Consider the following 20,544-nt stretch of genomic DNA (forward strand, 5'->3'; position numbering starts at 1 on the left):
AACTTCATCTTTACTTTGAAGTAGGTAAGTAACAGTATATCTGGAATAATCATCAATGAATGTGAGAAAATATCTCTTCTTGCTGGGAGTAAGAACACTCATTGGACCACACACATCTGTATGTATCAAATCCAGTATCTGTGCAGATTTAGTAGTGCTTACTTTAGGAAACGATTTTCTGGACATTTTCCCTTTTAGGCAACTTGTGCACTTCATTGTTTGATTACACTGGTTGATTGCAATACCATTTGCAAGTTGAGCTAGTTTCTTTACTGCTTCTGGATCTCTGTGGCCTAGGCGTCTGTGCCACACATGAATACAGTCCTTATGAAAATCTTGTCTAGCACTGTAAACAGTTTCATTGCATTTCAGCTGATAAAGTTCATCTTTGATTTTTCCTTCGGCAAGGGTATGACCCTTCTTTGAAATGATGCATCTGTCATCCTTAAATGTAACTATATTTCCTTGTTGTGCAAGCTTCTTTACAGATAAAAGGTTACTTTCAAGTTTGGGAACATACAGCACGTCTTTAACTGGGATTTTTCTGACTTGTGCTGAGGATTGAACTTGACAATGGAAATAACCATCTCCTATTCCTTCTGATGTCATATAGTGACCATTAGCTAAAATTACCTTTTCAGACTTGCTTTCATCTAGATTAATGAAGAAATCCTTATCACGTGTCATGTGAGCAGTCGCTCCAGAGTCAATACACCAAACATGGTTTGCATATGGGCTTGTGCTGACCCCAAATGCAGTCGCAATACATGCATCTTCCTTCTTTACAGCTGTTTTAACCTTTTGATGACTGTCCTGCTTTTTAAACTGATTCATTCTTGCTTTCCACACTCTGCAGTCTGCTTTAAGGTGACCAGGCTTTTTACAGACAAAACATTCACGAGTTTCCTTTAAATGACTCTGAGCTTTAGAAAAGTACTGTGTCTTTAATGCTGTTTCTGCTTTGCATATATTATTGCTAATAGTCTCTGACTTTCTCTTGTATTCATCTGCAAGTTTCCCTTTCACATATTCTAGTGTGAGTTCATCATCTGGTCTGGCATCTAATGCAGTCACAAGCGTGTCATAACTTTCTGGAAGACCACTTAATAGTAATGCAGCAACATGAAAATCTTTAATTTCTTCACCAATACCCCTTAGGCGCTCCACAATCTCTAGGGTGTTTCTGATATAGTCCTGCATATGCTGGCCATCACTTAATTTAGACTGATACAGCTTTCTCATAAGATATAGCTTATTGCTGAGATTTGACCTTTCATGCACTTTCTGTAATTCTTCCCACATTTTCTTTGCAGTATCACATTTGCATACATGTACAATCTGGTTATCATCTATGCTGAGGGAAATAGTGCTTTGTGCTTTCTGATCAGTCTCTAGCCAATCACCCGGTACTGGGTCAGGCACAGGCTGTTCAATACATTTCCATGTACCCTCTCTTATAAGTAACATCTTTACCTTGAATTTCCAGGAGCTGTAATTGTGATTTGTGAGACTTGGCACTGTGTACTTCACTGCATTCCTTTCTGTAGACATTCTTGTCTCTTGTACCTCTTTTTTTTTGTTTGTTACTGGCCCTTTAAGCTGCGCTGTCCGGTGCTCTGTACACTGCGGTACCTTTGCGTTCCGGTGTCCTTGTATTCCGGGGGTTCCTCTGTGCTGTCTGCGCTTGGCTCGCTGCTTATTCCGGTGACTGGGCTTTTTACCATTTACTTTCCGGTGGCTGGGCCCATAACCTGTTAGCCGGAGTATTACCACAGCAGCGCGTGTTGCTTCATATAAGCAGCAGAATCCAACGTAAGGCAAACTGTGTTTAATATATGCAGCTTGAACTGGAACAAAATAAGAAAGCTTTGACAGTAACTACCGATATAATCTAGTCCATGTAACACATGTCTCTCTGTGAAGGAAACAGCAGCAGAATGATGCAATCAGTGAGTGTCCTGTGACCTTTTTTTTTTTTTTACAAACTTTAACAATCACAGCATAGCTGACAAATGAACACTCATAGACATTCAATGCAGACTACAACAGGAATGGAGTTGTTGCATTTAAACTTATTCCAACATAAATACTAGTATAGCTGTACAGAATCAGCTTATAATAGTCACTAACCAACATACCCTGGTATTGGATTACCTAACTGCCTCACAAGGGGGTATGTGTCAAATCATCGGACCCACCTGCTGTCATTATATAGACCCGAATAGTACTATGAGTATGAGATTTAAATTAGAAGACGTACAACGACTCAGGGATCAGTATGACAAAGACAATGACCAAAATAAGGATAGCTGGTGGTCAGATACCTTTTCTTTTCTTAACCCGGCCAATTGGTTCAGGGGGATCGGTGGGTGGGTTACCGGGATTATGCAAAGCCTAATACATACAGTTATAGTTATTGTAATTATATATGTCTTATTCAAGGTTGTATTCAAGGGTATCTCGGTATGCACAAATAAATTTTGTGTAATGGATGCGAGAATATAAAGTTTTTTTTAATATCACAAAAAGAATGACTAAAATAATCGTCTATATGACAAGGTTTTGAATGGAATATGTCAAAGGGGGGATTGTGAAGAGCGGAACAAAAATGGTTACCTCAATGAACCAAAAAGAATTTGTGATCAATATTGACCTGTCCATTCAAGGACATTTTAGCCATAGTGTGAAATCCTATTTTTTGTTTGTGAAACTGCCACTTAGGCGAAACTGTACTGTTTTGTTTGTTGTGAAACTATCACATAGCCGAAACTGTTTTCTTTTGTCTTCTCTTTTCTCTCTTTGTTTAAACAAGCAAAACTTGTATAACCACTGAAACTACCTGTACAACTATATAAAGAGGGGATAGCACCTTGAAGGCAGGCGTGCTTCAGAGGCTTCCCAGTGATATACTATACGAGACGTGTCTTGTGTATTATTTCTGGTGATTCCCCACTTCCAAAGGCTGCTCCGACTGAGTGTGGTCCCGACAGTCTCAAGGAGCCATCCTTCTTAGCAACAAAAAAAAATCCTGCTCCCAACGGTGAAGAAGATGGCCGAATATGTCCTTTCTCCAAAGACTCCTTAACATAACTCTGCATGGCGGTATGTTCAGGCACAGACAGGTTGAAAAGTCGGCCCTTAGGAAACTTACAGCCTGGAATCAAGTCAATCGCACAATCACAGTCCTTATGCGGTGGAAGGGAACTGGACTTGGGCTCATCGAATACATCCTGAAAATCAGACAAAAACTCTGGAATTTCAGAAGTGGAAGAAGAGGAGATTGACATCAAAGGAACATCATTATGAACCCCCTGACATCTCCAACTAGTCACAGACATAGACTTCCAATCCAACACAGGATTATGTGCCTGCAACCATGGAAAACCCAGCACGATAGCATCATGTAAATTATGCAACACCAGAAATCGACAATCTTCCTGATGGGCTGGTGCCATGCACATGGTCACCTGTGTGCAGAACTGGGGCTTATTTTTAGCCAAAGGTGTAGCATCAATGCCCCTTAAAGGAATAGGGTTCTGCAAAGACTGCAAGGGAAAACCACAACGCCTGGCAAACTCAAAGTCCATTAAGTTCAAGGCGGCGCCTGAATCCACAAACGCCATGACAGAAAATGATGATAATGAGCAGATCAAGGACACAGATAATAAAAATTTAGGTTGTACAGTACTGATGGTAAATGAACTAGCGATCCTCTTTGTACGCCTAGGGCAGACTGAAATGACATGAGAAGCATCGCCACAATAAAAACACAACCTATTCTGACGTCTGAATCCCTGTTGTTCCATTCTAGACAGAATCCTATCACACTGCATTGACTCAGGCATCTGCTCTGAGGACAACGCCACAGCGCGCACAGTTCTGCGCTCCCGCAAACGTCGATCAATCTGAATGGCCAGAGACATAGAATCACTCAGACCGAAAGGCGTGGGAAACCCCACCATAACATCTTTAACGGATTCAGAAAGACCCTTTCTGAAAATTGCCGCCAAAGCATCATCATTCCATTTAGTCAACACAGACCATTTTTTAAATTTCTGACAATACAATTCTGCCGCTTCTTGACCCTGAGACAGGACCAACAAGGTCTTCTCCGCTTGATCCACAGAATTTGGTTCATCATATAATAATCCTAGAGCCTGAAAAAAGGCATCTACATTAAGCAAGGCCGGATTCCCAGATTCCAGGGAAAATGCCCAATCCTGAGGATCATCATGCAGCAGGGAGATGACAATTTTAACCTGCTGAATGGAATCACCAGAGGATCGAGGTCTCAGAGCAAAAAACAGTTTACAGTTGTTTTTAAAACTCAAAAATTTGGACCTGTCCCCAAAAAACAAATCAGGAGTAGGAATCTTAGGCTCTAAAACTGGAGTCTGAACAATATAATCAGAAATACCCTGTACCCTAGCAGCAAGCTGGTCTACACGAGAAGCTAATCCCTGAACATCCATGCTAGCACAAGACTCCTCAGCCACCCAGAGAAAAAGAGGGAAGGAAAGACAAAGCAGGCTACAGAAAAAAAAAGGCTCTTTCTTCCCTTCTTCTGAGATGCATTTAACTCATTGTAGGCCAGTTGTACTGTTATGATCCGGTGACCTTGGAGCCGCATGCGACTTTCTCAGCAGTAGGTGGAACCTGTACTGACCGCAAACCCTAAACTGTCACCGGCCGCAACTAGAAGTAGCCGTGGGGTGTACCTAACACATCCTAGACACCTCGACACAGCCGGAGGACTAAATACCCCTATAGATGGAAATGGGAATTCTATCTTGCCTCAGAGCAGACCCCCAAAGGATAGGCAGCCCCCCACAAATATTGACTGTGAGTATTAGAGGAAAGACACGCAGGCAGAAATCAGGATTTAGCAAAAGAGGCCACGCTAGCTAAATAGGAAAGGATAGGACAGAATACTAAGCGGTCAGTATTAAAACCCTAAAAATATCCACAGCAGATAATACAAAAATTCCACCATCTAACTAAAGACATGGAATGTATATCTGCATCTCCTGAGAATCCAACTTGACTGAAATATCCAAACACAGTCTAAGCTGGACAAGAAAAAACATTGAATAGTACTGAATCGTAAAGCACACAGCATGTGTGCTGTAGAAACAAAACCAGACACTCATCTTTGCTGATTTGGCAGCAGGGCTGGAGGAACCAGACAGAGATGCAAAACCTCCAAGAACAATGGACAACTGTCAAGGGCTAATGAATCCTGCACACCTAAATATCCCAGTCAGAGCTGCAATCAGCAGGGACACCTGCCCAGGATTGCAACCCAGGGACAACTGCATTACTACCAACAACCACTGGAGGGAACCCAAGAGCAGAATTCACAACAGACGCCCCTCTCCCACAGTTGCCCCCTATGTCTGCTTAGGTGAGACAGCCAACCTATAATTAGCTGTCCTGCCGCTGTTTGAAGTAATGCTTGGAGCCCGATACTTCCTCGGCGTTCCGGCCACCGGCTACGCACCTCAGTAGGATGTTGCCGATCTCGGGGCACGACTCCTACCGGTATTATCTCCTTTTTGCTGTGATCTCGTTTCTCACTGCTTCATAATAAACCTCGCTTCTTGTCCTTTCTTAAGATACCGCCACAAATCAGTGCAGGCGCGGTTCCGTAACGTTCGGTTCTGTTCGCTAGGCCTCTGTCAGGATCCCACCCCTGACAGGGACCCCCCTGAATCTTCTCAAGCAACCCTCTCTCTCACTAGGTGTTGCCTGGGCAAAAACCCAGTCAGCTTCTCTCTCACTTTCTATCCAACCCCCAGTTTTACCAGATTGTGAGGAGTGGCCTAATGCATAGTACCCTTAGCTCCCCCTGGAGGCCAGACGGTGAAGTGTATTGGTGCCTGTGATACCTGGTCAGGTGAACTCCTTTGGTGCCATCAGACGTACCATCACTCCCCTTAGTGGCAGATCGATGTTACTGCAACGACCAGGTCTCTGGGGCGCTGCACAAGCTTCTGTCTTTCACTTCTCTCTATACAATGCTTCCAGCAAACAGATATGAAAGTCACTTCACAGGCAACTTGTCTTCACACACAGTGTCTTTACACAGAGTAACACAATACCACCTTCATGCATTGAGGTGGAGGGGGGATGAGCCTAGTGTCCGCTCTCTCACGCTCTTATCTTGAGGCAACAAAGAGTGCTCCTGGCTGTCCTGAGAGCCTTTATGCTTCCAGCAGTCACTCCTCTGAAAGACCTGGTCTTGGCAGCTTATCTTAGTTCAGTCTTAAGGTACCGTCACATTAAGCGACGCTGCAGCGATATCGACAACGATGCCGATCGCTGCAGCGTCGCTGTGTGGTCGCTGGAGAGCTGTCACACAGACAGCTCTCCAGCGACCAATGATGCCGAAGTCCCCGGGTAACCAGGGTAAACATCGGGTTACTAAGCGCAGAGCCGCGCTTAGTAACCCGATATTTACCCTGGTTACCATTGTAAATGTAAAAAAAAAACAGTACATACTCACCTTCTGATGTCCGTCAGGTCCCTGGCCGTCTGCTTTCCGCACTGACTGTGAGCGCCGGCCATCCGTAAAGTAAAAGCAGAGCACAGCGGTGACGTCACCGCTGTGCTGTGCTTTACGGCCGGCCGGCGCTCACAGTCAGTGCGGGAAGCAGACGGCCAGGGACCTGACGGACATCAGAAGGTGAGTATGTACTGTTTTTTTTTTACATTTACAATGGTAACCAGGGTAAATATCGGGTTACTAAGCGCAGCCCTGCGCTTAGAAACCCGATATTTACCCTGGTTACCATTGTAAAACATTGCTGGCATCGTTGCTTTTGCTGTCAAACACGACGATACACGCCGATCTGACGACCAAATAAAGTTCTGGACTTTCAGCAACGACCAGCGATATCACAGCAGGATCCAGATCGCTGCTGCGTGTCAAACACAACGATATCGCTATCCAGGACGCTGCAACGTCACGGATCGCTATCGTTATCGTTGCAAAGTCGTTTAGTGTGAAGGTACCTTTACAGGAGACTTTCCCTGACACAGCTTTCTCCTAGAGATCCAGGACACAAGAACAACTTTTCTAGAAGTGGATGATTCTAAATCATCAGTGCAACTTCTACTTGTCTACTTGTCACACGTTGTTGATGTGACATCACTATTGCACCCAAAACATGTAGACTGGACCATTGATCCAGCTGGCACTGGATCCATGGTGAGTCAGTAGCTGCTCTTCTTGTTATTTAGGTATTTTACAGCGTTTGGGGCCAATTTTCCTGAAACTGGACAACCCCTTTAACCTTTTTATGGCATATCTAACATTTAGAATTTTTCAGTGATGAAAACAATATTATGGACTACATTTTTCATCAGTGGCTTCCAGCCAGTCCACGGTCAGACATGAGCTATGTCTTACAGAGCACTTTGTCAAACTAAAAACCTCATATGAGTGCATTTTTGTGCACAATTTTATGATCCACTCTTTATTGTCAGCATACCTCCTGCATCAAATTAATTGACCTCAGAGACAATCCTCGTATTATTTAGGCCCAGACTTGTGTAATTTTACATTGCAGGAGATCAGAGTCAAACAGAAGAGGTTAATAAGAAGCAGACGGCGCTGAAGGATTGGTGTTTATCATTCCTTTGTCCTCACTCCTGGCGTGTGCAGAAAACATGCTCTACCATGGCTCCACATATTAGTCTGCCCGGGGACAAAATGAGAACAACGTGGAGACACACCTGACAGGGCCATAACCTCGTGCTTTCAGATATAACTATTTAAACTATTCTTCATATTGAATCAATTTATATTTACCTCATAAAACCCTTCACTGGCAAAAAAAGATCTGAAGTCCCCCCCCCCCCCGTGGTGATTCATGGTACAAACACATGTGTGTAGGAATGCAGACAATAATGTCCCTGCTTTTTTTGTAAGGAATTTTTGCTTATTGTGTAAGAAGTTTCATTAGACACGCATTGCTCTGTTACATTTTGCAGACATCTCTTGGATTTCAGCGCACGCTTTGGCATCGAGCAAAAGAATGTTTGAAATTTGGTAATAAAAGTTTTGTATAATCAAATATTTTGCATAAACGTAATTTTTCCACATACTTGCTTCTTGCTTTTGGTTATTTCTAGTCTTTTATATTGAATGTTTTATTGTCTTTTCATGAAACTTTATATTCTTTTTTTACATCAATATTTGGTCTAAGTCTTGTAATCCTAAAGGGCACTTTTACTTAAGACCAAGACGTGTACCTCAATGGGCTGTTGGCTTACTAAGCTTGTCGTTACCTCCTCTCTGTTCGTGCCAAAGATCAGGTAGTCAGCCCTGGAAGCTCCAAAGTCGCAGCTGCTCTAATCCCGGCGAGTCAGCGGAAGGGTGAAACTCTAATTTGCACCCTCTTGGGTATTTTGCTGGGACTGTTCTATGGGTTATTGCCTGTTTTGTAGTTCAATAAAGTATTGGCATGCTGTTTTTCCTTCACCCTGTGTTGTCTGAGTAGTATTATGCCCTCGGTTAAAGGAGAGCGGACATTCAGTGGGATGAGCCCTGGTCCATGCGGTCTCGAGCCAGCAGACTAGAGCACCCGCTGACCCCCCGTGTCTCCTCAGACTGCACCATGTGGTGCTAAGCTCAGTGATTGGCTACTGTAGTTACAGTATAACGTTACCACAAGAGCCAATATAGACAGATCGGAGCAGTGGTGGAGAGCCAGCGCTAGACCCAAGGAGTCTGAATGCTCTCTGTTTTGTTGTTTTACATGTCTCCAATCTTTTGGGGCTCAAGTTTTTGAAAGGAGCCATGCAAGAGAAGGAAGGACATGCCAGAAATCCCCACCCTTCTGCGGACCTCCTTCGCATGTGACTGCATTTGTCGTACTCTGAGAGTCACGAGAGGCTCCTCAAGCAGCTCCATGTCTTGCTTTCCCTGCTTCCTCTTTGTAGGAGACTCCACTGAAATAAATGTGACCACTCCCACCTCTACAACTGGTCAGCACCCTGGCTCTCTGGAGATATTGTCTGGTTCATGAGGGAACACCAACTTGAGGGACTTAAGCCTGATTTGTGGAAGCCAAAGACTATTCACAAACTCATCAGAACCAAAGATGAAGAAGAGGACATTCCAGGTCTCTATGCCGACACGTTGAAAACTGTGTGTACTAATCTGTCATTGAACAGGTTGACCAACGGGCGTAAGGACCTGTCGAGAATAGCGATACAGAAAGGGCTGCATGTCTGGTCATTCATGCACACCTGGAATCTGTGTAAGATCCGATACTGCCCAAGATACCCCTTCATGGAGGAAACATCTGGGCATGTATTTTGGGATTGCTGTTTTGCTGTTGGATGTCCTGGAGGACGACCTGAGGAATTCTGTCCCCAAAGCGAGCCTATTGTACCATTCAATACTTTACGGACTCTTCCCTGGAGTTCATACCATAGGAACCATCCAGAATGCTTGGCACCTCATGAACTAAGGAAGCTATTTGGGTCAATAGGAACCAGCACATATTGAGGAGGGAGAACAAGTCCATCTGGGACTGCTGCAGGCTGATACACAGCCTGCTCAGAGACTATTCTATCTGGAATGACCACAGTCAAGAAGAAGTACTAATTCCCTTTTCCTCCCCTTATCCCCTCCATGTGTGTTGTCTTTCAATAAATCTTTGGGCCTGTGATTTCCCACTCCTCCTTAAACCCTCTTTCCCATTACCCTTCCCCTATCACGGTTCATTGTACTTTATTGTATTTCCTATTTTTCTTTTCAGCTTGCGTGTATGTGTAGTATAGATAGAAGTTTGATGTATAGTTTAGTGCGTCGTTCTCTTATGCTGTGTCATAATGATGTAGAATGATGTGTGTACTTTACTGCGGCACAGTAATAATAATTGTAATCATAATTTTATTTCTTTAGCACCAACTTATTCCGCAGCACTTTAGAGTTAAGCGGGGACATGTATAGACAATAAAAATAGTACAAAATAACACATTTCAACAGTTACCCTGCTCGCAAGCTTACAATCTATAAGGAAACTGTTTGCTACCCTTTTGGCGAATGCCGGTAAATAATGATTTTATTCAATATAAGAAATATTGGATCATTAAATGAGCAATTATCAATTTGTACATAGTTGATGGATGCTTTATCATGGGGTAAAATCTTACCATGTAAATGAGCCCTAATTAGACCCTTGTCTATGTATTTTATGTGGTAATCAAATACAACATAGGAATGTATCAGCACTAAACACAAAGACAATCCTGTATACTCCATTTTTAAATAAATAAAAACGTCCTCTTCTATAAGAAGAATGTTAGTGAAGTGGAAAATATAATGGCATGGTTTTAGCTCTTAAAATAAATGTTCCGTACAAAGCGTAATGAGTGCCAGACACTGAGTCAGTTGCCCATTAAAATTGATTTGATAAAGTATTTCCTGAGTGTTGTACACACTATTATTACTAGTCAGATGCAGGCAAATAACTGAAGAAATCTCGTAATAATTACCCATATTCTGGATAGCGCACTGATCGGCGAATGATGGTAGGTGTATAACGAGAGCCTGTAGAGGAACATTTGCAGCTTGTGTGATTGGCAATCTTGATAGTTACAGGTTCTGGCGCTTGAGTCAAAGGCAAGGAAATTTGAAAAACCTAATGAAAAAAAATAAGCATTGTCAGGGTGCAGTATGAGAAGAAACATATTACTGTCCATATTCAAGTACAAAACGTGCATTTTATATCTTCAGGAGCACAAGCTCCTCTAGATCTCAATTTCCTGCTTGCTAAGGGGGCGGTGTGCTCCTGATGATTGACAGTTTGGACCATGGCATAATAGTGCTGCTGACCAGAACTGTGCGCTTTCCCATGCTACTAGGAGAGAAAGCTTCATCAGTGCAGCATCAAATCATGCCATCTTCATTTACAAGCCCTATAAAAAAAGAGTTTGTAACCCCTGCACTTCTTGTCCATTAGATTGCAGAGGATAAGTTAAGAGACTGCAGAGGTTGACAGTAACCTAGACAGCAAGCAGCAATAGAATTAAAAATCCCTCTGTTCTTCAGTTGCAAAGTTTTCACAAGCACTTTAAAATTTTACCTATTTAAGAATATGAGAATATTCCTTTAAAAATGTGGTCAGCTCCCTTGACATAACTTGATGGAAACCCAATGGCTTCCAATATAGTCAATGAGGTCCATCAACACCATTAGTCTCCATCATGCTTCCTGTAGGCGTTCTGTTTTTTTGTTCCTATGAAAGAACATATTAACAAACATTGATACAAGAGATACTTTCTCTTATTTTTCCCCATTGTGTGTATATTTTTGGTAGAAACTGTGATGTTGAAGTTTATGCGATATGAAGCATAAGTGAACGCAAGGCATCCATCTAGGCGCATACACGGGCATCTGATCAGAGTGCTCCACAATAGAGTTTTTTCTGTGGACCAAACACTTTATCCTGAGAAACCTCTAATAGCGGGAGGGAAAATCCACCGAGACAAAGCTATGCCATGATAGTGGTAAACCATGTAGTAATGTGTTTTTTTGCTGATTTATTTCGGAATGCATTTAACTGTATATTATTAGCTGGGGGATCATCTTTTGGGATCAGGATAATTAAAAAATATTTTGACTAGTATTTTTTGTTTGTTTATTAATTATTATGACCATTGATCTAGATAGGTCCAATTAAGGGTCTAATAGGGTGAACCTCTGGTGACAGGGGACACCATTGCCATATATTTTATAGGATGCCAACCTCCGCTGCTAAGTCCCAGCAGAAACAGGGCAAAATAAAGTTATTTAGTTTCCTAGTGATCTATACTATTCTATTATTACCCATATGCCAATAATTGTCAACCGTGGATTTGTCAATGACTTACACTTGAAGGCCTGGATGTTACTAGAGATAATGCTATAAGTTTAGACCAATGCAGATTACCATTTTTCTATATGGCTTACTCAATCTATTTAGACCGTTGAGTTGGGCCCACTAATTAGGCTTTATTGTAACTTTTTAAACTGATCTTTTTTTTCTTTTTTTTTTGTGAGAACCCCCACTTTTCACTATCATATTTTAAACACTTCTTTTTGGATAAAGATAAGTCAAGATATCTCTGACATAATGGGCTTTTTCATTTGTAGGAACACTTATAAATGACCAAGTTGTCCTATTTCCCGCATATGTAGTGTCAAAACAGAACTAACCCTCCATGTCTGATAAGTCTGTTGAAAGAAAGACTGAATTTCCAAGACTGAAATATATTTGGTCAATATTTGCTGTATATTTATGTCAGATGTCACAGGAAATGTATGAAGAGTGGAGGGAGTGTGTGGAGCAGGCTCAGGAGCTGAACCTGCTCCATATGCATTGGATGTCAGCTTCATATTACAGCTGTCACTGTGTTAGGATGGTCCGGTTTGAAGATAACTCTTATCCAGGTTGTTTAATCCTGTTGATGTTGAAGTTAATAGAGACCTTGGCATCTAAACAGTAAGCTATAGGCAGAGGGCTGAATTTGTCATCTCATTGCCTATCCTGGCATTATCTTATCCAAATGGTGAACACCATAAAAAATGCGACAAATGCAGCTTCATTGACAGAAAATGTATAAAAAATATGCCTCTCAATTAGTGTTGAGCATTCCGATACCGCAAGTATCGGGTATCGGCCGATACTTGCGGGTATCGGAATTCCGATACCGAGATCCGATACTTTTGTGGTATCGGGTATCGGTATCGAAACAACATTAATGTAAAAATGTGTAAAAGAGAGAATTAAAATAAAAAATATTGCTATACTCACCTCTCCGACGCAGCCTGCACCTTACCGAGGGAAGCGGCAGCGTTCTTTGTTTAAAATTCGCGCTTTTCTTTCCTTACGTGAAGTCCCGGCTTGTGATTGGTTGCGTGCCGCCCATGTGACCGCAACGCAACCAATCACAGCAAGCCGTGACGTAATTTCAGGTCATTCAGTATTTTAAAATTACGCTCCGGCTATGTGATTGGTTGCGTCGCAGTCACATGGGCGACGCAACCAATCACAGCAAGCCGTGACGTAATTTCAGGTCATTCAGTATTTTAAAATTACGTCCCGGCTTTGTGATTGGTTGCGTCACAGTCACATGGACGACGCAACCAATCACAAGCCGTGACGTCACGGGAGGCTGGACACGCGCGCATTTTAAAATGCGCGCATGTCCAGCCTCCCGTGACGTCCCGGCTTGTGATTGGTTGCGTCGCTGTCAACCAATCACAAGCCGGGAGGCTGGACACGCGCGCATTTTAAAATGGCTTCCCGGCTTGTGATTGGTTGACAGCGACGCAACCAATCACAAGCCGGGACGTCACGGGAGGCTGGACTCGCGCGAATTTTAAAATGCGCGCGTGTCCAGCCTCCCGGCTTGTGATTGGTTGACAGCGACGCAACCAATCACAAGCCGGGACGTCACGGGAGGCTGGACTCGCGCGCATTTTAAAATGCGCGCGTGTCCAGCCTCCCGTGACGTCACGGCTTGTGATTGGTTGCGTCGCCCATGTGACTGCGACGCATCCAATCACAAAGCCGGGACGTAATTTTAAAATCCTTAAGGACCTGAAATTACGTCACGGCTTGCTGTGATTGGTTGCGTCGCCCATGTGACTGCGACGCAACCAATCACAAAGCCGGAGCGTAATTTTAAAATACTGAATGACCTGAAATTACGTCACGGCTTGCTGTGATTGGTTGCGTTGTGGTCACATGGGCAGCACGCAACCAATCACAAGCCGGGACTTCACGTAAGGAAAGAAAAGCGCGAATTTTAAGCAAACAACGCTGCCGGTTCCCTCGGAGAGGTGAGTATAGCAATATTTTTTATTTTAATTCTTTATTTTACACATTAATATGGTTCCCAGGGCCTGAAGGAGAGTTTCCTCTCCTTCAGACCCTGGGAACCATCAGGAATACCGTCCGATACTTGAGTCCCATTGACTTGTATTGGTATCGGGTATCGGTATCGGATTGGATCCGATATTTTGCCGGTATCGGCCGATACTTTCCGATACCGATACTTTCAAGTATCGGACGGTATCGCTCAACACTACTCTCAATATATGGCAGCAGAAACATTTTTTTTTCTGTAAAACAAAGGGTTTTTGTTTGGAAACCTAGTAACAAATACTACATAAACTTGATTGTAACTGGACCGAGCCACGGATAAAGATTATATAGGTTTTTTATTGCAAAGTAAAAGCAAATGCTGTAAAAACTAAACCAAAAGAAAAAGCAGTCCCTTAAATGGTGACATTTGTACTGCAATACAAGAAGCCTTCATATGTTGACAGGAAAGTTAAAGAAAAGGGAATGCATATGTATATATACACATATATATTTATATGTACTGTATATATACAGTATGAGCTCCCCCTTAGCCTCTCTAAATACAGCATGAGACCCTATATACAGTATGAGCCCTTAAGAGCCCCCCACTTGACCCCTTATAGACAGTATGAGCCCCCACATACCCTACATAGAGTATGAGCCCCCACATAGCCCCGTATATACAGTATGAGCCCTCACATAGCACTCTATATACAGTATGAGCCCCCACAATGCCCCCTATATACAGTATGAGCCCCCACAAAGCCTCTTATATACAGAATTAACCCTCATGTAGCCCCCAATATTCAGGCACACATCCCATACACATAGAAAAAAAATACTTAGCTCACTTCCATTCTCCTGGCGCTCTGCTCCGGTCTCCAGCACACTGATTCTCTGCACAGTGGATGTGATGAAGTTACATCATCACGTCTGCTGTCTCAATCGCAAATGCGGATTGGTGGGAAAAGTATACAGTGGTTCTGCCCTCCATCAGTGTATTCAGCGCTATCTGCAGATGCAGATATCGGTGATATCTAGACATGGGTGGTGGATAAGGTGTGGGCTGTGGGACACTCTTTTCAGATTCTTAGGCTGCATCGGTCTGCGGGCCAGACTGGAACAGAGGGCTGAATGTGGCCCGCGGGCCACACTTTGTCCAGGCCTGCTCTATATCACATGCAGCAAAACTATAACCCATTTTTTATTTACTTTGGTTGCAAGTAAGGGGTCTTTTCAGACGAGCTATCGGTCCGTGTGCTGCCTGATTGTGCCTCAGACTGCACTTGGAGACCCGTAATATCCAATGTGCCAGTGCACATGGGCAATTGTTTATACGCATTGATGGTCTGCATGAAAAAAATAGCAGCATGCACTACCTTGGTCCATTGTTGACCAGAATAACGCCTGCAATGTAAGAACAGCTCCGGCACCTGTCTGCAATGTGGACAAGTAAACCGAGCTGTGCACAGTGCAACTCACATCTGTATTTTGTGCATGAGACTGGCCTGATTTCCAACTAACACTTATCAGCCTAAGGCCGCATTCAGATTTTTGGGATTATTATACTTGTACTATCTGTGTATTTCATAGATCAAGCACATACTGTTATAACCTGTAGAGCTGTTCACGTCTGTGATTTTCTGCAAAAACACCCCAAAACTGGAGACGTCCAATTTTGAAGCACTCACTTTTTAATGACTCACATTGAGTTATGCACGGACCCATATTCTTCAGATAGCGCATTCATGGCATCCCCATTGTATCCTCCTGCTGTCCTTTTTCCACTCACTGCTAGGTGAAGCTTGAGAAACCTCCATCATAAAAATTGATCAAACACTGACGGTAAAAATTGACACTCGTATTTTCAGTCCAAATTCTATCCATGGACACAACAAACCACAAATAGATGGCTTCAATGTTAGCTATTACACATGGGATATTTTCCACATGGATGCCATGGATCCATGTGAAAAAATGTAGTGTGTGCTGGTTTGGACCAGACTGGTGCATGCAAAGAGTAGGCAGATCTTTTACCACATTTATAGAAACTGCACAAGTAACAAACTGTGCCACCCTACTTGCTACTTCATGGTGGTGTAGCACGGCGGCCACTACTGCCGAGATACGATATATATTTTTTATATCGTGCCATTAATTCCACAGCATTTTACAGAAATTATCATGGCTGTCCCAACTGGGAGGAAATTGGAGAACCCAAATGAAATTCACGCAAACATGGGGAGCACATACAGACTTTGCAGATGTTGTCTTTGGTGGAATATGAACCTGGGATCCCAATGCTGAGGGTCTGCAGTTCTAACCACTAATATGCTGCCCTAATAATCATAAAAAAAGAGTGGGATAAGATAGTGACCAACAGCCCCCTTTTGCCAGGCCAAACAAATTTGGCTCTGGGTTACACCAGCCCACAGGTTCAGAGCCACAGCAACAGAGTAACATGTACCCTTCAGCTAAAGACGCAATTGGTCTTAGATAACCAGTTTACACACTCGACAGACACAGAAGTGCTAAAGGTGTGTACAATAACTGCACGTAAAAATTCAGGCGCAAAGTTGCATTTTTCTTTTATCGGTCGGTGGCATGCATGCAAGCAGCAATATTAAGGGAAAAATACTTACTGATTTCAAGATATAGGAAGTGCTGGTATTCAAGCAGGTGACACCCTCTTCGTTACAGCAACCCCCACATCTGTACACCGAGACACAGGGTGGTTTGAAGAATGTGCTGGTGACGGTGCCAAGGTCCTTTGCAACATCAACACAGGTTTCTCTGGGTGTGCACTGTGTCCTCTGCCACTCCTCATCAATGACTGCGAACAGAAAAACAACCTCATAAGTGAGAAGGTAAATGGTGGCAAAGCTTATGTCCTGGGGCAATTATACCAATGGGGCCCAAGAGGTAAAGGGGATATCTTCTACCTCCAACACAGGAGTAATTGTACATTATAATAAGCTATTGTACTGCAAAAGACCCATGTATTGTTCGTACACATGCTTCTTTTTGTGTCAGCCCTGGCATATGTTGATCCACAGCAAGATGTTTTCTAGGATTTGCAAGATTTCATCAAAATGTCATACAGTGTTTGTGTAACACCCCAGGTAACTGGTTGTTACAGTGATGTTGCCTTCCTCTCGGGGAGGGAGATATCATGCATGGAGGCAAGGAGTATTCTCTTTACCAGGTAAGCATACGCATTCAACACATTCTGAATCCAGGCCAGGAGGGGGAGCTCAGGACCCAGATTCAGGGGAGCTTCCCCAGCTTTAAGTATCCTGGTCTGGAGGAGGAGTTAGCCAATTGGAGAGAGAGAGTGGAGGAAGCAGTTGGTCCAGAGAGACCTAGGAGAAGGAAGTCTGAGAGAGCAGACAGGGGAGCCGTGCAGCCAGGAATGTGCTGCGGCTCCTGGGAAGAGGAGAAACAGAAAGGTTGTTGTATGCAGTGGAGCATTGAGGAAAGGAGCACAGAAGTGGAACAGGGCTCAGAGGGGAACTGTGACCGGGCACCTTCTGAGCCAAGGTGCAGAAACCGGGTACCGGGAGCCCGAGGCTTTTGTGGGACTTTAAGACACATAACAGAACCGGAGGGCACTAGACTACACGTTAACTGCCCGCACCAAGCCTGAGGTACAGCAGTACTCTAAGAGCCCGGGTCATGGTAGAAACCCTATAAAAAGGCTCAAACTGCCTACCGTGCAGGCAACTGTCCCAGGACAGGAGAGAGAGGATTCCTTGCCAGCCATCTACAAGCAGCAGGGACCTCACCATCTTAGCGCAAGTAGAAAAGGCTTACGGACCTCACCTGGAAGAGGGATCACCTTTGCCTCCAAGCCGGCCGGACCACATCACCATCCGTGCCTGGTACCCTGGACTGTGGCCTGCTACCAACAGTAAACCAGGTAAAGACTTTATATTTTTATATCATCACCCCAGAGGACCCCTTTAAGCGGCGTCGGTCCCCACTGACAGAGAACCACAGGTGGCATCACGAAAATAGACTTTCACAATACACCTTAAAAGACTGTTCCCCTTTTATTGGGTGCCCAGGGCCACGGACTGGGTTGCAGCCACCGTGACATCCCCTTTAAGATCGGACCCGGTACCGAGTACCCCATGGCCCTGGCTGGCGTTCCATTTGGCAACAAGAAAGTTACACCCAGTCAACATTAAAGGGAATATATCATCAGGTAATGAGATATCATTTGAATTGGGGTTTTATTATTTTAGGAGTAGTCCAATTTTCTTAAAAAATGTAGGCAAGGTTGCTTTTTTTAAAATAACAAAATCAGTACTTACAAAAGTCCTTTAGCTTCAGTGCTACCTATCCCTCCTTTCAGACAATCTTTATTGACAGGACAGTAGCCGTCATGTCCTGTGTATAGCATGTGAGCTTTGTAGCCAATCACTGGACTCATCAGTCATGCCAAGGTAAACAGCAAAGCCTAGTGATTAGCTGCAGCGGTCAAATGGTCACAGCATAAGTCTTTAGTTTTTGCTGTTCAAATTTTTTTTTAATTAAAGTTTTTACTTATTAACAGATAATAATCAAAATAGACACTGTAACACTGGGGATGGGGTATGATAGACTCTTTGTTAACTCTATGAGCCCATTCTCTCTGGCATTTTTCGATATTACTTCTGTATGTCACAAAGCTATACCTTCTATCAGTCGTTTTAATACGATTTTAGGGAAACCTGCTGAGAGCATTCGGGAATCCTTCCCAAAACCATATACTGTATGTGAAAACTATACCAGTATGTGTTCCATAACAGAGCTACAAGCTCCAGTGTTGGACATGTGACGCCCCAGGGCCCTGGTCGTCACAGTGACATTGCTTTTCTCACGGGGAGAGTGATGTTACGCTTGGAGGCAAGGAAGGATAACTTTCACCAGGTAAACACAAACATGCAACATGCTCAGCTTTTGATCCTATTCCTAGGTGACTCCCCTATATATATTGTGGTTTGGAGGGAAAGTCAGTCAGATCGTGCCGGAGAGCAGACTGGAGCAGTCTGAGGCAGGAAGAACGTATGAGGAGCTGTGCAGCCACGAGAAAGTGCTGCAGCTCCTAGACAGAGATAATACCGAAACAGAACAGATTGCAGTGAGCATGTAGGAGAGCGAAGCACAGGAGAGTGATATCAGGGGAGACCAGCTGCAAATGGGATGCCTCCCTCAGAAGCACAGATAACCGGTAGCCAGGGACTCTATGACTTACAGCAGAGACCGGCAGGACAGCTGAACTGCAAGTTACCTGTCCGCCTCAGTACCCAGGAGGCACAGTGACGCATAGAGCCCAGGTCATGATAGAGATCCTGTAAAAAGGCTCGAGTCACCTGCCATATGGGTTTGTGTCCTATCCTATATGGGGGACAGAGAAGAACTGTGAGGATCTTATCAGAAGCCATAGGCAGTAAGGGACTACAACACCACCTAGAGGAAGGCTTTTAACTCCACCTGGGTAAGGGGACTCCCAACATGCCTCCAAGCCGGCCAGACTCTGCCTATCCTGTGATTTGGTACCCTGGACTGTGGCTGCCTGAAGTCTTCAGTAAACAAGGTAAAGAGACTGAAAACCTGTGTTCTCGTTCTTTACTACACCATTCACCATCCTCCATCTACACACCTGGAGCCCTGGAGATATACTTCACCTGTGGGAAGTTATACCATCTAGCTGCCATAACATCACCCCAGAGGACCCCTTAAAGCAGCGTCGGTCCCCACTGACCGAACACCACAGGTGGCATCACGAACATAAACTTTATTCAATACCCCTTTTACATGGGCGCCCAGGGCCACGGACCGGGTCACCACCGTGACATTCCCCTGTAAACACCGGACCCGGTACCGGGTACCCCACGGCCCTGGTAGGTGACTCAGACATATTTTGGTTAGATTAAGCTAGGACTGAAGCCAATACTCCACATCTCAGGCTCCAGAGACAACATCGGCCTAGGACTTCAGGGAGCTTTCATTTGACCAGAACCAAATCAAAACTACCGGAGAATGCCACCCTCAACCAATGTGGACCTCAACCCATAACTGAGAGGGTAGTGTAACACCCCAGGGCCCTGGTGGGCATTCCAGTAGTGTGCAGAAACATGCAGCCAGGAACTTGCCTCTTTACCTGTCATCTGAGCAGCATGGCTCCTCTTGGCTTGTAAGTGTATGTTTTGACACACCAAACTGAAATGACTAATCAAAACTCAGATTCATGCAGCCATTATTTGGGCAGCATTAATCAGCTGGCAGGTTCTCTTGAATATAGCCTTCACCGCCTTGCCAAACACCCATGCTTTTGGTGGAATAGGACTTTTCATTCCTATTCCCAGTCCTGCCAAGGAAAGACCCCCACCTGGAAATGGCTCTAAATGGAGAGGCACTGCTCAGTTTGGGGAGTTTACTCAACCCTAAATGTGTATGTGAAATCATCAAGACAGTCTTAGCAAATTTGAGATTATTGTTGTTAACTGTGCCATCCAGCCTCTAATTCGATACTCAGGTCAATGGTCCATCCTTTCTCCTGATAAGTACATTATAGAAGTAGGAAAAGCTAAACATGCAGTTCTGTAATCCTGGAGGCACATTTTAGGCACATTATTATCATATTTGTGTTTGACACTTCCATCAGTCTCTGATACACTACAAGAGTGATAAG

General features: G+C 43.9%; 1 protein-coding gene across 1 annotated transcript in view; it reads right to left on the minus strand.

Annotated features, from left to right (window-relative positions):
* VEGFD (vascular endothelial growth factor D) overlaps nt 1-20,544 on the minus strand; it is a 119,901-nt gene that overhangs the window by 29,219 nt on the left and 70,138 nt on the right. The window contains exons 3-4 of the mRNA XM_077294179.1: nt 16,508-16,698; nt 10,510-10,655 (exon numbers count right to left, since the gene is read on the minus strand). Coding sequence (XP_077150294.1) covers nt 10,510-10,655; nt 16,508-16,698 — 337 coding nt within the window. The remainder of the gene's footprint in view (nt 1-10,509; nt 10,656-16,507; nt 16,699-20,544) is intronic.

Source organism: Ranitomeya variabilis, chromosome 3 (genome assembly GCF_051348905.1).
Source record: "Ranitomeya variabilis isolate aRanVar5 chromosome 3, aRanVar5.hap1, whole genome shotgun sequence".
Classification (NCBI taxonomy): Eukaryota; Metazoa; Chordata; class Amphibia; order Anura; family Dendrobatidae; genus Ranitomeya; species Ranitomeya variabilis.